This window comes from Ipomoea nil, unplaced genomic scaffold, assembly GCF_001879475.1.
Source record: "Ipomoea nil cultivar Tokyo-kokei standard unplaced genomic scaffold, Asagao_1.1 scaffold1101, whole genome shotgun sequence".
Lineage (NCBI taxonomy): Eukaryota > Viridiplantae > Streptophyta > Magnoliopsida > Solanales > Convolvulaceae > Ipomoea > Ipomoea nil.
In genome coordinates, this window is record NW_017617529.1 from 84,709 (window position 1) to 103,772 (window position 19,064).

The window sequence follows — 19,064 nt, forward strand, 5'->3', positions numbered from 1 at the left end:
GCCGATCGTCAATTTTTGTCTCTAGAGCTAGTCAAAACATCATCAAGACTCTAATGATCAACTATTTCAGGTTATTAATTTTTGAGATCCAATGAACAAAAATAACATGTTGATATGCTTAATTACAACTTTTAAAAATTCCTAAATCTAAATTGACTTTAAATATAAAGTTGAAAGATATATTTAACGACTTTCCCTAATACTTTAGTTGGGATACAATAAAATTTATTCAACTTAAATTATGGTGGTAGGTGGTAGATCATCTTCATTAGTATAGAAAACTGTTAAGCTGTCTCACAAATGTAGATAGAAACTGCTAAGCTGTCTGACAAATTTAGAATATATATTTTCTTGATTCTAATCTACAATTATTTGTCAAGATCTGTTCCATAAACATTACCTTTCAACCAGTTAGCTACAACATCATTATCATATTTATTTCTGTATCAACAATTTACAATATAGTTCCTTGATATTGTGACTGGGGTGGGTGGGTGCAGCCATTGCCCATATAAGGCCAAGATTTGGAGAATTGAACTTGTAGCCCCACATTCAAAGCTGGTGTATCTTATGGAATCTGCAATTTTAAAGAATGAAGATGCAGAGCATATTCAAAACATCACAAATAAAATACTGTATGGTCGAACTCAAAAAAAAAAAAAAAAATACTGTATGGTCTAGTTTAGTGGTAATAACATTAGGGGAACCCCAAATTCAACTACATCCCTAATGATGATAGATCCATGAATCAGCCAATGAAAAAAGCATGCCACCGGGGTAACCCAGCCAAGATGGTTAAGGATACAAACTTGTAACCACAGGGTCACGAGTTTGAATCCCAACCCTCTTGGTTTGAGCCGATCAGCTATGGACAATCTGCGCTGGTTTACCTCCTTGTAGTCCTTCGCCGGTTAGGGTCACCAGGCTAGATTTACCCCGTGCACACCCTCGGACAGTGGCTACAGGTTTCCCTCGTCATCCAATAACTAATACAATAACTAAAGAGCTATGCACTGCCAACAACACATTGCTATTGCCACATGCCCGCAAAGCAAAGTGCAGTTCATCTAAATAAGATTATACTTGCTATTGATGCCATGAAAGGATATAGTATTGATGAATGTATTTGATCATGGCTAACAATGAATAATACGCAAACTCTAATAGCTAGAGTAACTAAAATTCTGAATCACAGGACACATACACCTATTCTGACATGCATATAACATTATTCCTATTTTGGATAAAGGGAGAAAAAGCTAATAATCGGTGTGTGAGTAAAAGAAAGTTACTCACTAGATTTGTTTTAGCTCACATGAAGGATGACAGGACGTTGGCTCGAGTTAAGGCACAATTAACGGAAATGATCAATCCCGTGCAATAAGAATGTATTCCCTCTATATGCGAGTGATCTGCTATCAGTGCCAATGCACCACAAATGGCCTTGCAATTCAAGATCTCCTTTCATTCCGGCTGCTTCCCAAATAAACTTGAAGAGCCCCAAAGCCTTGTCCAGCTGCTTCACTCCACTCCACAACATCTTCTCCTCATCTGATGTCAAGATCTTCCCCATGCACAAGCGGAACTTATTCCCTTGACCAATTTCATAAAGCCCCCCACGAACTTCTACTTCAATATCTTGCATGTTGCCATAAAGATAATACGTGAGAAGTGTAAATAAGCACCGAGATGAGTGACCCAGTGTCTTAGATAATATCTTTTGTACTAAGCTTTCCTGATGGCGAGTCTCCCTGTATCCAATGTTTTTATCTATCCTAACATCCCTTATCTGATAAAGCGCCTCTTTCATGACCTCTGCCTTCTTAACATCTAGAGCTAATTTTGTTTCTTCACTCAAGCAGTCAACAAGATCAATGAACCTCTCCAGAATATCTTCCCATTTATGTGAAGTAGTAGGTGAATCTGCATCTTTTACGGGTGCAACTCGCATCCATGAAGTGGACTCTGGGTTGTAAGAAGTGGCAATATCTAAAACCTTAAGACAACTCACAACAATCTGCTTTGCCATTTTAACTTGGTTACTTGGGCACCTAGAATCGAAATACTCTATCTCAGATTTCAATCCATCTAGTATCTCTTCAAGTGCACCAGTCAATATCTGGTGTCGAGTGACCTGAGGGCATATTGCTGCCCTGACTACCTTCCTCTGTTGAGCTGAAATGTCCAAGAAACTAGCCACCTTTGTGAGTGAATCCACCCTGATTGATTCTCTCTCACTAGCTTTACTAAAACAAAGAGGCTCTTTGCATTCTGCATTGCTCCCTAAAGCAACTATCATGTTCTTCTTCATTGTTTCTTGAACTGAAGGACACCCAATGAAGTCTCTAGCTAGGGACTTGAAAAGATGTAAGTTTTCTAGCAAAATGTCATCATGAACCCTAGATTCATCAATAACATTAACAGGCCTTCCATTAATCAAGTCCACAGTCTTCAAAAAGCTAGATAACTTGGTTAGCTTTAAGAAGGCTTTTTCATACCATTCAGAAGGCAAAGACTCCCTTTCTGATTCCTCTGAGCAGTGGTACCAAACCAAACTCAATCTCATCACACCATTCTGCTTGACAGTCAGAACCCGTGATCCGCAAAGGAAGTTTTTCACACCTCTCAAGGCCATTATGGAACTAAACTTCAAACTAACAACATTGCAAGAAAATCCACTTTGAGCAACCAAACCACTGCAGTACTACACTGTTAACAAATTCCAGAAACTGGGCTCTTCGTTTTACAATCCACATTATCAGTGGCGGAATGTTGAGCTGGGGAGAAAAAATAAAGCAAATTAGATATTTTCTTTCCACCAGTTATTTTTTCTTTCCACACAGAGTTACTTTTTCAATCAATTTGCTTAAGGTTTTGATTGAAGAAGTACACAAATCATACTGTTCTTTACATAATCAAGATTCAATAAGCAAAAGTGGTGCTGCAGATAGCACCACAAAATATCATACCCTCAACAGCAAAGCTTACAATTTTTCAGAAAATTGTCATCTGCTATTCTGCTAATCCCTATTGTTATGAATAATTGGTTATAATACATACGGATATCAAACAGGTGTTACAGAATACACTAACACAGAGTTACAGTCTTACATAATGCACTCCACCTCTTGATAGGTTAATGTTATAATCAGTTACAATGTATGAGAATGTTTCACATAAGGTATTGCAGTGTGCAAGTGTAAAAGCATGGATGATTATCGTTTTTACTAAAGGATAGAATAGAATATGAAATTGGGATGCCCAGTTAGAAGACTCAGAACCACAGACACATAAAGCCCATGAATGTGGTTTGTTCACCCAGGGACTGCTCTTGCTCACCAATACTAGACTTGCACTCAGAATAGGACTCAAATTTCCAAAGTTCCATATGTGGCACAATCTCACTATTTTGTGATGCTATTCTGCATACTTTGAGCACCTTCTACTCCAACTTGTCTCCACAGAAAATTATATGATCAATGTGCCACAAGGAAACACAGATCATATTTGCATAAAGTAATTATAACTAGTTTCAATTCACAATAAAAGATTTCCCTTTTTAATCAACTCACAAGCAGCAAACCTAGGATTAGCTTAACATGACCTTCAAAGGACACAAATTTCAACAGTCACAAGATGCAATGCAACAGAAGAGAGAAATCTTGGGAATGAGTGATTTACCTTAGAAAAATAGCCAACCATATGGCACCCTCGATCATCACATTCACGGTGAACGGACGGAGACATTAGTAGGGCAAACTAATTGAAAATTTAGGGAATTAGGGATTTATCAATCATCATTTTTATGGAATTAGCCATTAGGGCAAAGTGGCAAACTAATTAAAAGAATCAAGTTGAAGAATAATGAAGATTGGTTCGAACCTGACTACCGGAGGCTATAAATCTATAATGGTGGACGAATGGACGAATGGTGAACCGTGAACGGACGGAGCCATGGAGGAGAGTAGCCGGACAACGGTGGTCGGTGGAGGCGCGTGTGGAGTAATGGGCCGCGAATCTCCAAATATTCGATGAAGAGTTCTAATGGAGTGATGGAGTGGTGGCTGGGGCGTGGAGGCAGTAGGCGAAAGAGGAGTAGAGTGTCTGCTCTGCTGGTCCTCCAGAAGAAACAAGAAAGGAATTTTATTTTAAAAAAGAGTAAATACCCAAAATGGTCCATCGATTATAGTTAAATTTACAAATTGGTTTTCGACTTTCAATTTCAACCAATTAAGTCCTTAACTTTGCAATTTTAACACGATTTGATCCTCCGTTTATTGACCGTAATTTTTGAGGATATATATGTAATTTCATGATCCATCGTCGATTTTTTAAGGTTCCGGTTGCATTTTCAGACCGCACTGTTACATTTGAATCCATTGCCAAAAGCAATCTACCAAATCCGGTCGTCTTTCTTCATCCTCCCTTTGGATTCAATGTAGTTGAGTTCGTACCAGAGCGAAAAAGATGACGTGTTTCCGAAACGGTGCAACATCATCCTGAAGGCCTCCATGTGCTCCGACGAGAGCTGCAGGTTCATTTGGAGATCGTCGATGACGGCGCAGCCGCGGGCGATGATGCAGAATCTTGAAATTACATATATGTCTTCAAAGATCACAGTCAACAAACGGTCAAATAGACGGAGGATTAAATCGTGTTAAAATTGCAAAGTTAAGGACTTAATTGGTTGAAATTGAAAGTCAAGGACCAATTTGTGAATTTAACTATAGTCGAGGGACCATTTTGGGTATTTACTCCAATATATATACCGCCGAAAACGGCATCGTTATGACTAGAAACAACAACACTTTTTTTAGTCAATTCTTTTAAATGCAATATTCTGGGCTGCTGGTAAAATCAACCATAGTGTAAACTACTTAATTAGGTTTGATAATTAACAGCAATTAACAACATTAAGAGCAAAGATTCAATCCTTCACAGCAGTTAACAGCACAACAAAAATTAATTTGTTGTTATTGATTTGGCTATTCAATTCTAACATGGGAGCTAAACCATATTTTCCATTAGACTTAATTAGCAACTTACTAGAACGGAAACTTATTATATGCATCAGTTATTGAAGCAAAGTCTTCAGCCAACAAACTGAAGCACTGCTCACTACAGAATAAGTCTGGTTATTTTATTAGATTTTCTAAAAGGCATTTTATTATACGGCTAGGAAGAGTGGACAAATAGCCCATGAGTTGTTATGAAAATGAGATATTAAAAATTTAAAATCACATACCGATCAAGACGGACAAATTGTTACAATTACACATTCACTACTGAGTACGGAAATGAGATGATTTTAAGACGAAGAGCATTAGTTCATTATCTAGGAGAAAGAGAGGAGTTGGTGGAAAAGGGGCACAATTAACAGTTACCTGCTGAATTGATGGAAAAGCGTAAATATTAAAGACAATATCGCTACACCAAATACATCATTTAGCTGCGGTTCCAAACCACCGCAATGGTGTTTCCCGGCGGTTATTCAACCGTGACTAAATAGTGTGTCGCGAAGATTTTAGCGGCGATTTTTTACAACCGCGGAAATTAGTCGGTCAATCATTTCCCAGCGGTTCACAACCGTCGCGAAAAATTAATAATTTTTATGTAGGAGTTAGCCACACTTACATAACCACCGGCACCTATTTTATTTAATTTTTACCATCAATATTAGCGACGGTTATAAAACTGCCGCTAAAATATATTTTTAATTGTTAAATTATTTTTTATTTAATAATTGTGATATTTTCAAATTGCTACTAAAATTTTCATTTTATTTTTACAATCCTCATTAAATTATATATTATATAATTTTTATTATAATTCTCTACATTCAAATTTACATTGCAACCACATACAAACTCTGTATACACATTCAATTTATAAGAAAATCAATTGAAACAAATATTTATCAAATAATAACATCAAACAATATTCAAGTACAAAAGTCTACATATTATTTGAATTGCATCCATAACTAAAAAGTACTTTTACATTAAAAAAAAAAATTAAAAAAAAAATTCATACTTGACCCTAATGTAAATTTACTACAGCTCAGTCATGCCTACTACAACTCTCCTTCAAGCTCATTATTACTATAATTGGTGTTTTCACAGATGATTTTCTTGGGAAGCCTCGAATTCCTTTCAACTACACGGGTACTCCACCAACAAAATATGTGAACACAGAATGGCACAAAGGTTTACAGATTGGGGTTCCCTGTGAACACAGAATGGCACAAATGTTCCCTGTGATATAAATATATAATTATGTAACATTTAGAACTGAGGGAAATGTTTCAACAAGAAAGCTCTTATATCATTGAACACAATGCAACATCAATGCCAGTAGAATAAGAAAGCTCTTGAATCATACAGGGAAATATTACTTGTGTATCATCATTAAACACAAGATGTGTAGTATTATACTTTGCCAGCAGATCAAAAGCATTGTGGTTTGCAAAGTCTTCGAACTCGAAAGTTTTTAGGAGTTTAGAATATATAGAAATAACAACACAAACTCTAACATGTGTTTCTGTTGTCCAAGTCCAAAGTATTATACTAAAGTTGCCATCTAAATGCCAATATACTTTCACCTCATGTTTCAATCTCTACACACTAATATTATAAGACAATAGATAACTTTTGCTGTGCACATAAATATATAATACTTATAACAAAAAGACCAAAAATAAGTTAAGCATAAATGAACCAAAATCGTTATTAGGAAGCTCCTAAGTTTTTAGATTCTGCAGAGGACTACATGCATGCATTTGAAGTTGTTTGATCATGCCTTACAAAGAAGCTCTTCCACCTATTTACCCAACAAAACCAGCAGGAGGCTCAAAACTTTCAGTCAAAGGCTAACTCAATTGCAAAATGAATCATATATGAGGAATGGAATTTGAAAGCATATGCTTTAGAATACATATATTTATTCGCTTAAGATTGTGATTTATCTATCAAATAGAAGTTTATACACATGCGTTCAAAGAGTCCACAATTACTATAACTTTTTTAGAAACTTTCAGATTACCTGAAATCCAACTATTCTGTTGTGAGAAAGCTTTTTCTTCCCTTGTAGGCATACTCGAGAGCCCGTTTGCAAGCAATTACCTAAATCAAAGAAATGAAAGAAATAAAGGCATCATGTAGAGTACAAGCATAAATTATATGAGCAGTCTCAGAAAACTTCAATAGAGACTACTAATCTAATATGTAAAGGTAGTAGTAGCACGATAAAGCATGCCGGGAAGGATAGGTTCAAGTAGAAGAAACAATTACGACATTATACATACCTACTACATCATAAAAACGGCAACTGCCATCCATGAAGCCCACAACACCATCCTGCGTTGATTAAAAGGTAACATAAATTTACTAAAATTATCAGGGCCAATGCTTTTTTCCAACTTTCGAGAAAAAAAAAAAAACATATGGCATGCTTTTTGATACAAACAGGCTCTTATTTCAAAATAAAGAATATGCCTTAATCAAACCTTTTCATCAGGGGAATAACACATCAATAACTATTTCTTTTACATCAGTCCAATCAATAACTCGATGGCGGTACACGTCCCAAAGACGTACTTTTCCATCTTCTGAACCGCTAACAAATGTACTACATATGTATACAGAAAATCCTATAGAGAGAAACCTCACAAAAATAGAATAGAAATAGACTCGCCATAATTATTATGTGAATAAACGCCAAAACATTGACCATGTCCTACTTGCCACACGCGAGTTGTATTATCAACAGAGGATGATAGATACTGGAGAATATAATGCGGATTTAAAGAATTAAGTAAGGCAAATAAGAGATGAAGTTAAAATCTAGTAGAAAAAAAGAACTTTTTCCTGATCAGAATGTATACAGAATACTAACCTCATTTTTTGACCAAGAAAGATCTGGGACTTCACCCTTGTGTCCATAGAACTCGTGTACGGGTTTCTCTGGAATCTAGAAGGACTTTGGCGGGAGGATGACACAAGCTGATTCTGATGACTTTCTCATTCTTTTCATCTGACGTATCTTCTCTTCATGAAGGTTAAGGGAAGCTAATCACGAGAAGAGATTTAGTGAGAAATATAAACATGAAAGATCAAAATCCTGATTGTTTAGTTTATTTGGGAATTCAAATTCAATCACCCTCCAAACACGCACAATTCCATCCTTGCCAACACTGGATTAGATACATTACTGTGATTTCGCCATTCTCAAGAACTTGAATTCCTCTACCCACAACCAACTTGGATTAGATACATTACTGTGCTTCGGTATTCGGTTTGGTTTGAAAAAGTTCAGTTTTGGTTTGGGACTTTGGGAACCCCAATTCCCAACATTTAATGATTAATTCACAAGAAGATAACATAAACATGATGAAACTTGAAAGAGCTAAAAAGAAAGAAAAAGACTTTAGGGGAGTTGAGTACTGATTGATGTAAGGCTTTAGCAAAAGAAAGAAAAGGAAACAGCCCAAATGGCACAGCATCTAGTATTCTAGCCATAGTTAAATTACTGCATTTTCAAACTTGCTAGCAATCCAATGTATTAGGGGATATCCAGGTTTAAAAAGAGAATGAACAAACTGATTGCATAAGTAGGGCAGAATGCATGCCATATTGTTTAGGTCTTTATTCTCAGAAAAAATGGGGACTTTACGTGGGAAGAAAGTGGTAAAATAACATAGGGAAGAGAGAGGAAAGAGCTGGCTCCTGTGTTTGAGATTGCTTTTGTTAATACTACCACACTCAAGCATAATTGGAACACATCATGATTAAGAACATTCACCTGACTCCAAGAATCAATGCTGCTTCTTGCCTTGTCATTACCCGTTCAAATCCACCAGGATAAAACCTCCGAGGGCTACTTTGAATGCTTGCCATGCTCTTATTAGGAACCTTGCTCCCAGTGTAACAGTTCCAACTGCTGCTCCCATAACCAAAGGAGTTCTCTGAAAGCCAAAATGCCGAGGAGAATTATACTTTCACCTTGAGAAATAGTATCTTCAAAGTACAATAGATAATCTTGTGTTTTAGTGTATAGCTCCATTTTAAGCATCATTACATTACAATTACAATGCTATTATTAATCTATACCTCTAATCACACACTTTGCCGATTACTTCTCTCTGCACCCTGAAGCCTAACACTGAAACCTAGTAAGTACAAATACAAATTCCCTCACCCAAAAGAACTGCCTGGAACTTCCATCTTCGATTTTCCAGCCCCCAGTGCCAAAAATTACTGCCTAGACACGACCTAATCAAAGACTGAAAAATTTCCAGTATTCCTCGACACTCAAGCAATCAGAAATGAAGAATCAAAAACCAAAAATCAAGTTCCAAGGCAGAAAATTTCCAGACTCGAAGACAGAAAAATCAAGGTTAAACCAGCAATAAAAAAATTTCCACACTCGAAGAAAATTTCAACCGAGAATCAAGGAGAAGAGACCGGAGGAGTACCTTCGTCGACAGGAGAGGAGTCTGCTCGTCGCTTGGAGCAGGGCAGCCGGCAGCCGGCGAGGCAGGAGATGGAGGACTGGTCTCTGGTCCGGCGACGAGCAAGGTTAAGCGATTTGGAGATGGGATTTGGGTCCGGCGTGGTGTACCAAAAAGACGAACTCATCATCACCTTGTCACCTTGAATAGTAAAATAGAAATGTGGGGGTAACCCATCCCACATCGAAGAATCATAAAGAACTCTCAGCTTTGGGCTTCTATATATTTGATAATTCTAAGCCTTTGTAAACCACGCAGCCACGCGATGAACACATAGCGAACTATTCTTTCGCCTTTTACTAAAGAATACCGTGTGTTTGTCGCAAATAGTGGCATACGCCATTTTTTTGGAGGGTTCCTTGTAACCAAGGACCCAACCAATGTCAGTCCAACTTTTGGTGTTTCTGCTCCAGCTCCGGCTAGTTAAACCAACATTTTAGTTGTTTCCTATTTTCATTGTACTTCTGTTGAGCCATTCTTTGATTTCAGTTTTGGCTATACTATTATACTCTCTTTTGTTAGTCTTAATTTCATTTCAGTTTTATTTATTTTTTTATGAAACAAATTTAATTAATCAAAGAGTCAATAAAGTTTGGATGAGATAATCCAATATAAGTCCAGTCTCGATATCAGCTACCTTCTCAATGCCTTGCAAATTACCAAAGTCAGATGAAATAGATGGGTTTAGACTTTAGAGGATCCGGGAGCCAAGGTTGATTCAATATATTTTTTAGTTCTACAATAATAAATTAACAATGCATTCTTTGTATTGATTTTTATTCTTTGGTGTTGTGTTTAATAATATTGGTTCAAAATTTGACACATTATATACCTATGTTTAACGAGTAGAAAAGTAAAGGGTATGAAACATGTTAACCAACATCTTATATGTCTGCGTTAACATATTTTGTATTTATAGTTAACAATTTGGGAGTGTTTGACGAACGATTGATAGCTGATTGATTTAACTAGTAGTTGATGGCTAATTGTGTTAGTTGGTTTGACCAGTTAATTGTATTAGCTAGTTAAAAAAAAAAATTATTTGATAAATTAATTGTTTATTAGTAGGTGATTGAATGTAAAATAATAATAATAATAATAATAATAATAATAATAATAATAATAATAAGAATAATTATAATAATAATAATAATAATAATAATAATAATTATACTGTCAAAAATAATAATAATAATAATAATAATTATTATTATTATTATCTTGTTAAATTTTGAATTATGAAAAAAAAAAAAGACTTGCAATTTACACCTTTCAATTTATATGAGGGCATTTAAGTAATTGTTGTAATATACCCTTCAACCAAACAAGTTAATGTTACATTCCTGCAACTTTAACCAAACACATCAGGTAATCTTACATTCCCAAAATCTCACATTACTTACCCCCAGGTAATCCTATTACCTGGGGTAATCAAAGATTCCATGAACCAAACGCACCCTTAAGGGTATGAGTATATTGTGTTATTTTAACCTTTAAATATAACAAGATGATAAATTTTTATTGATAAATAATTATAAAATTTGAGCATCATCTATACTTTTTTAAGGACATAAGTTAATTATTTTTATTTATTTAACTTTTATATTAAATTATATTCTAAAACAATTTTTATTAATTATTTTCAATTTTAACAATTTAAAATGATTTACTATAATAATAATAATAATAATAATAATAATAATAATAATAATAATAATAATAATAATAATAATAATAATAATAAATTGGATTATCTCATCAAAACTTTATTATTATTATTAGGAATAAGGGTCAAATTACACCAACATGCAATTAGGCCACCCAACTCAAAAAAGCTACAATTAGGTCCCTGAACTACACAAATTCATGCAATTTCACCAAAAATGACTTGTTTACCTATTATATTTTGGTGTGTAGTTGGATGACCTATTTGACCCTTATTATTATTATTATTATTATTATTATTATTATTATTATTATTATTATTATTATTATTATTATTATTATTATTATTATTATTATTATTATTATTATTATTATTATTTTATTATTATTATTATTATTATTATTATTATTATTATTATTATTATTATTATTATTATTATTATTATTGTTGTTGTTGTCAAATGTATAAAGTCACAACCCATTTTATTATTATTATTATTATTATTATTATTATTATTATTATTATTATTATTATTATTATTATTATGCTACAGACTCTATTACATTGTAGTATCTGTTCAAACATACTTTTCTCACCCTAATGAAGCACAAAGAGAGAAGTCACTGCATGCCATCGGTGCACAAGTTGTTTGGCACCCACCACCTATTTAAAAGCAAATCTCATTGATTCCAAATGATAAAATAGTCAATATACTATTGATTCCAACCAGCTGATCAAAAAAGCTACATCCATTAGCTTTTCAATTTTTGGTTGATTGGCCCAATCAGTCAAGGTCAATCAGCTATTTACCAAACACTTCAAAACAGCTTATTGGTGGGTCAAACAGTCACACTAGGTCAAATGACCTAAAATCCCCCCTTTATGTGTGTGTAATTAGTTAATTACCATGTTTTGTGCTTTCTTTGTTTACATGTATAGAAATTGTTAACAACAACTCGGCAAGTATAGAATGCGTTAATTGCAGAAAATTTGTGAAAGAGTTAATTCCAGCAATGGTCCCTCGAGTATGCTGATTTTCCACATTTAGTCCTCGTCTTTTAATTTGGACAATTTAACCATCCGACTGTTAAATTTTTTCCAATTGAGGTCCTTCCGTTAAGTGCTGGTTAAGTGGGCGTCTATTTGAGGGCTAAAATCGGCATTTTCATTACTCAGCGTATATTTCATCTTCATTACCCCTGTATACGTGAAAAAATACAACATATAATAATTCCTCACTCTCTGCTTGTGGTCTGCTCGTGCCGTTGTCGCCTTTCTCTCTGCTTACCAAATAATAGTTGCAGTGGGGAAGTGCTATCCCACTGTTAGTGAGGAGTACCAGAAGGCTATTGAAAAATTGAGGAGAAAGCTTAGAGGATTCATTGCCGACAAGAACTGTGCTCCTCTTATGCTTCGTCTTGCATGGCACTCTGCTGGAACTTTTGATGTCTCGATCAAGACTGGAGGTCCATTCGATCGGAACCATGAGGCTCAAGGCTGAGCAAGCTCATGGTGCCAATAATGGTCTTGACATTGCAGTTAGGTTGTTGGAGTCATTCAAGGAGCAATTCCCTATTGTCTGACTGGTTGAAAAATATGTTGCAGATTAAGATGCCTTCTTTGCTGACTATGCAGAGGCTTATTTGAAGCTCTCTGAACTTGGATATGCAAAAGCTTAAGCTGGTGTTGAACAAGGTAGATGGAAATGGCTTGTTTTTGCTTAAATCATTAGAAATGCTTGGCTTGGCTTGAGTACTTCAGTTTCGACTCTAGTTTCTTCTACCTTTGTTGTGCTCTGAAACTGTATTCGAAAATCATTTCCAGCAAAATAATTACTGAAAAAAAAAATACAACATATAATCATCTTCTTTCCCTAGGCTTTATTTTGTCTTTCTCATAACAGCATCTTCTTCAATTCTTCACTAAACTCTACAGATCTATCCAGCCTACCCATCGCTGCATTCTTGAAGTTCATCACTTCTTGAGCTTGTGAGCATGAGATTCTCATTCTCCCCCCACTCACACTCGGCCATGTAGTTAGGGAAGTTGTCGATGCTTCTGAAGTAGGAGCTCACCATGCCGACACTGTTCGCCGGCGTGACCGGGGTGTTGGAGCCGCAAGAATTGGGGAATATCTCGGGGTTCTTTGCGCCATCGCGAACTGGCACTCGTCGCCGGTGGCGATCGTCCCCCAGTCGGATATAATCGTGGGAGTGCCGGCAGTCAGTTATTGACGAGCACGCCGAAATTCCACACGAGAGCGGAGAGGAAAATGACGGGACGCCGTATGCTTCGTCCCCAGGCTCCGGCACCCATGTGTTGGCCCTCCTCGACGACGGTTCCCCTGCTTTCCGGCGACAGAGCTGATGGCGAGGCAGTAGCGGTGCGTGGTGTTCGGCAATGGCGACTGGACCTTCGGCGGGTAGTGGTGGCTGGATCCTCCCCGGCGGTGTGGTTGAACGGCGTGCGTAGGTAAGTTGTGGTGTGAGAACCACAATAGAAATCGCGATGAAAAAATATGAAAATATGAAATATTGGTTGAGTAAGGAAAAGACGACTTTATCCCTCGAATTGACACCCACCCAACCAATACTTAACGGAAGGACCTCAATTGGAAAAAATTTAATAGTCGGATGATTAAATTGTCCAAATTAAAAGACGGGACTAAATATTGAAAATCAACATACTCGGGGGACCATTGCTGTAATTAACTCTTTGTGAAATTGGTGTTTAATTATTGTAATTTGTAATCGCAAATATACTCACCCTTTTGAACAAAGGGTTTGAATTTCTTGTGGAGGTGTGTGCATGGTGTTTTGCCAACAATGGAGGCTTTAGCGTCGAGACGAGTAGATGTGGAAACAAAATGTCATCTTTGCAGACAACACCCAGAATCGTTGCTTCACTTGCTTTTTGAGTGTATTCATGTCAGGCTACTTTGGAACGAAGTGTTTTGTTCTCCCCCAGCCAATGATGATAGCTTCATTTCATGGTTCTCAAAGTGGCTTGCGGGTTCTGATAGTTTGGTAGTGAAGCATTGCATTGCTATTTGTTGGTCTGTATGGAAATTCCGTAATGAGCTTGTATGGAACAACAAGGCTTGGAATTTCCAGCCCTCAATGCCAGAAATTACAGCCTAGGCACGGTCTAATCAAAGACTGGAAAATTTCCAGTCTTCCTCGACACTCAAGCAATCAGAAATCAAGAATCAAAAACCAAAAACAAACAAGTTCAAGGCAGAAAATTTCCAAACTCGAGGACAGAAAAATCAAGGTTCAACCAGCAATAAAAAAATTTCCAGACTCGAAGAAAATTTTAACTGAGAAATCAAGGAGAGGAGACCGGAGGAGTACCTTCGTCGACAGGAGAGGAGTCCGTTCGTCGCTTGGAGTAGGGCAGCCGGCGAGGCAGGAGACGGAGAACTGGTCTCTGGTCCCTGGCCCGGCAACGAGCAAGGTTAAGCGATTTGGAGATGGGATTTGGGTCCCGCGTAGCGTACCAAGAAGACGAAGTATCATCACCTTGAATAGTAAAAATAGAAATGTGGGGGTAACCCGTCCCACATCGGAGAATCATAAAGAAACCTCAGCCTTGGGCTTCTATATATTAAGCAATTCTAAGCCTTTGGAAACCACGCAGCCACGCGATGAACACATAGCGAACTATTCTTTCGCCTTTTACTAAAGAATACCGTGTGTTCGTCGCAAATAGTGGCATACGCCATTTTTTGGAGGGTTCCTTGTGACAAAGGACCCAACAAATTTCAGTCCAACTTTTGCTGTTTCTGGTTTAGTTCCGGCTAGTTAAACTAACATTTGAGTTGTTTCATATTTTCATTGTACTTCTGTTTAGCCATTCTTTGATTACAGCTAGTTTTGTCTATTCTACTCACTTTTGTTAGTCTTATTTTCATTTCAGTTTTGTTATTTTTTGGGAATATTTGTTGGGTCCTTTTGTAACAAAGGACCCAACAAATTTCAGTCCAACTTTTGCTGTTTCTGGTTTAGTTCCGGCTAGTTAAACTAACATTTAAGTTGTTTCATATTTTCATTGTACTTCTGTTTAGCCATTCTTTGATTACAGCTAGTTTTGTCTATTCTACTCACTTTTGTTAGTCTTATTTTCATTTCAAAGTTTTGTTATTTTTTGGGAAAATTGTATTTTTAATCTGTAACTCAAGTTCGAGTTTGTTCCAAGGGTAAAATAATAATTTTAATAATAGAGAGTTTAAATAAGAATTTCAAATTATAATCTCTTCTAACAATTTAATAATAGAAGGATAAAATAAGAATTTCAAATTATAATCCCTTCTTATGTTGAAACTCAATGCCCAACATTCATTCTTTTTTTCTTATACCTACAATCAAAGGTCTTTTTCTTCTTTAAGTTCTGAAATTTCAAATACGTCCACTTCCAAGCAGCAAAATTCACAGGTAAGTTGTTTCTCTGTTTTATATAAATAATTAATATTCCCCCCGTATTGATGAATTAATTTAGTCATTAATTATAGGATGTCATCTCTTAGTTGTGATACTTTATCTTTTCCTCAATTTGGGGATAATTTTTTATGTAGATGAGATGATTTATTACCCATCAAAATGTCATGGAGTTATATGCTAATCGAGGAGAAAAGATACCAAGTTTGTCCATGTTATGGTGTAAATTTTTATATTTGTCAAAAAATTGTAATTTAAGTTGTTTTTTTTATAAATAGAATTGAAATATTGAAATTTGATTTTTTAGAAAAATAGGAGTATGGTTTTTCGCCTATAACATAAGCAACTTAGAGCTTTTGTCGATTTGGGAGAAAGTATTTTGGCTAAGTTTACAAGTTCTATTAGAAATTTACTTCTTTACCCCTGGAATTAACTTTGTCAACACACCACTAGTGTCAACGACCAAACTCGTCACTTCTCTAATAACTGAGGAACTAAAAATAGATACGGTAATAATATATGGACTGAGTCGTCACTACAATTATAACTCAGAGACCAAACTTACAATTTTCTCTTCTTTTTTTTTTTTTTTTTTTTTTTTTTTTTTTTTTTTTTTTTTTTATGAAACAAAGAGTCAATAAAGTTTGGATGAGATAATCCAATGATAAGTCCAGTTTCCACTGGCGTTATTAATGATATCAGCTACCTTCTCAATGCCCTGCAAATTACCAAGGTCAGATGAAATAGATGGGTTTAGAGGATCCGGGAGCCAAGGTTGATTCAATATATTTATTAGTTCTACAATAACAAATTAACAATGCATTTTTTGTATTGATTTTTTTTTTTTGGTACAAACAACTTAATTCATTATATCATCTCCAAGATAAGTTACAAGAAAAAACGGTGGCACATCAAACCACTCCCCACAATCTGGCATAGAAACAGCCGCCCTGGCTAGAGTATGGGCTACCTGATTCGCAGATCGTTTTACAAACCGGAATTCGACATCATTAATGGAAGATGCCAATTCTTTAATATCTCCTACCAAAAATCCAAACGAAGAGAAAAAAGATTCACTATGAATAGCATTACAAAGTAGTTGTGAATTTGTTTCGGCCTCCACATTACCCATACCTATGTCCTTCAGCCAACTCAGTGCGTCTCGCATACACATGGCCTCGGTCTCTCTAGGCTCGAAAAATCCCATCATCCTTCCATTCTTGGCAGCCAGAAATCTACCATCATCATCTCTTAACACCCATCCGAACCCCGCCCTACCATGCTGCTTATCAACTGAAGCATCCGTATTCAACTTGAGCCTTCCCCTTCTCGGCCTCTCCCGCCGCCCCAATGTCCCCCTAGTCTGTTGTCCGCCATCTACACACTGTGCCGCAACATCAACTCCAGGTCCCAAGGTTGAGCATTCCAAACCACGTCATTCCTGGCCGTCCACAAACCCCAACACAACATCAATAACTTGGACATTTGGTCATGTGACAACACTGCAATGCAATTAAAGAGCCACCAACTTGTTTCCTTAAAGACTGTGTTCTTCTTCCAGTAACCCAGTCTCTATCCCATATCATTTTCTACCATCTTTCCCTTCGTTTTTTTCCTTAGTCATGGCCTCCAGTAGCAAACAGCCAATGGATCTGGCAGACGAATACTCGTCTCTCTCCTTACAGGATGACGAGGAGTTTGAGTTCACTATCGAAGATGGAACTGCTTCCGAGTCGGAGTTTGATACCCCCTTTATCCTGGTCGGTAAACTTTTGTCTGAAAAACCTTCACGATTCAACTTCTTGAAGGACACCATGGCTACCATTTGGAGACCAAAGAGAGGAATGTTGGCAAGGGAGGTTTCAACTAATCTGTTCCTCTTTTATTTTGTCCACGAGCTTGATATCAAAAAGGTGTTAGAGGACGGCCCATGGTCATACGAATAGAACCTTCTTCTCCTCAAACAGATTGATGCTAATGTTCCTCCTCATACCATCCAAATGTCTACTGCAGACTTCTGGGTCCAAGCGTACAACATACCACCAGGCATGCAAACGGAGAAGACTGTGGTAATGATTGGTTCTTTCATTGGCTCTTTTATAAAAGCTGATGCTGTTAATCTTGATGGTCTGTGGAGAGGCTTCATGCGTATCAGAGTCCAGTTGGATATTACCAAGCCCCTCAAAAGGAAGATGAAAGTGAAACCCGCCTCAGGAGATTCATTATACATTGAGTTCAAATACGAAAGATTACCAACATTTTGCTTTCTCTGTGGGTTGATCGGCCATAATGACAGATCCTGCGATAAGCTTTTTGAAGGGAGTGTGGAACTTTCGGCAAGAAACTACCGGAGCTCAGAGCCACCGGCCGGCGAACCCAACCAAATACCGGCCAACAATGGATGCTAGCAGAATTGCCTCGCCGGAAGCCTAAAGAGGATACTACAAAGCATACTTTTACTCCTGGCAGCAAAGACAAACAAGCAGATATTCCATACGAGGAAACAGGGGGTCAGAGAATGCAGAATGTAGCTCAAGGTTCAGACTTACGACCTCGAGTTGTGCATGATATTAATGAGAGTTTGTCGGCATGTGGAGGTCATTTAATGCAAGCCAATGGGAATGCTGTGAACATCAATGCTCTGGACAGTTCAACGTTACATTACACAGCTGCATTTAATGAGCATTTAGGTCTTGGAACTCAGCTTTTATCCAATGGATCAATGCCTCTTGCCCCGTGTCCTTTAATGCACATCCCTAGTGGAGTTTTGGTCAACTACCCTTCAAATTTTCAGCCCAACCCACAAGGCTCATTACTAAGGGGACCCCAAATTGGAGAATCTGGTGGACTTGAGCAAAGAAAGAAACGTAAAGGCCCAGTTTGTTACGGTCAAGACCAGGATCTCGAAATGGTCAGTGTGGACACTAGCCCGAGTCTCTCAAAAAACTTGCTAGAGGCGGGACCTGCGACGCAGGCCCGCCTAGATCAATGAGTTTTATCTCGTGGAACTGTCGGGGGCTTGGCAACCATACGACAGTTCAAGTCCTTGTGGATATGGTCCACTCGAAGAGGCCGGTTCTTTTATTTTTATTGGAGACTAAGCTTGGTTCTGACAAGTTAGAAGATATAAAGAAAGTCATGGGTTTTGATTCAATGTTTATTGTTGATAGTGTGGGCTCTAGTGGGGGCCTAGCACTAATCTGGAAAAAAGAAGTTGCTGTAAATATTTTAGACAGTTCGAGTAACCACATTGACGCCACAGTCAAGATTCTTTCCTCACCAGTCACTTGGCGTTTTACGGGTTTCTACGGGAACCCAGAGAGACACCGGAGAAAGCTCTCGTGGAATCTTCTCAAGCAACTCTCCCTCGCCAACTCTCTCCCTTGGATGCTCATGGGAGATTTCAACGACATTCTCCTCCCGGAGGAGAAAATCGGAGGAGCTTGTCAACCGC

The 19,064-nt window shown here is 37.1% G+C and overlaps 1 protein-coding gene and 1 long non-coding RNA gene across 7 annotated transcripts; one reads left to right on the plus strand and one right to left on the minus strand.

Annotated features, from left to right (window-relative positions):
* Positions 1-326: 326 nt before the first annotated feature.
* Positions 327-16,899, minus strand: LOC109183176. Of its 6 annotated transcripts, XR_002054505.1 has the most exons (5): positions 9,473-9,553; positions 8,800-8,962; positions 7,894-8,066; positions 7,304-7,355; positions 5,945-7,121 (listed from the first exon to the last, which is right to left on the minus strand). XR_002054505.1 is itself a non-coding variant. In XM_019333371.1 (4 exons), exon 3 carries the CDS (start codon positions 2,633-2,635, stop codon positions 1,355-1,357), a length of 1,281 nt encoding a protein of 426 aa, XP_019188916.1. In that variant the 5' UTR covers positions 2,636-2,777; positions 8,800-8,962; positions 9,473-9,553; the 3' UTR covers positions 327-577; positions 1,297-1,354. The 6 variants fall into 6 exon arrangements, 5 of the variants coding, with proteins under 5 accessions (XP_019188916.1, XP_019188919.1, XP_019188918.1 ...); XM_019333371.1 differs by lacking the exons at positions 5,945-7,121; positions 7,304-7,355; positions 7,894-8,066 and adding exons at positions 327-577; positions 1,297-2,777; XM_019333374.1 differs by lacking the exons at positions 7,304-7,355; positions 7,894-8,066; positions 8,800-8,962; positions 9,473-9,553 and adding exons at positions 347-577; positions 891-2,777; positions 16,889-16,899 and having other exon boundaries at positions 5,950-5,955.
* On the plus strand, positions 14,471-14,681 carry LOC109183178. Its single transcript, XR_002054506.1, has 2 exons — positions 14,471-14,564; positions 14,631-14,681. It is a non-coding gene; the product is annotated as an uncharacterized LOC109183178 (long non-coding RNA).
* Positions 16,900-19,064: the final 2,165 nt, after the last annotated feature.

Coding starts and splice junctions, on each gene's coding strand:
- LOC109183176 (XM_019333371.1), bottom strand. CDS start 2,635: ATGGCCTTGAGAGGTGTGAAAAACTTCCTTTGCGGATCACGGGTTCTG.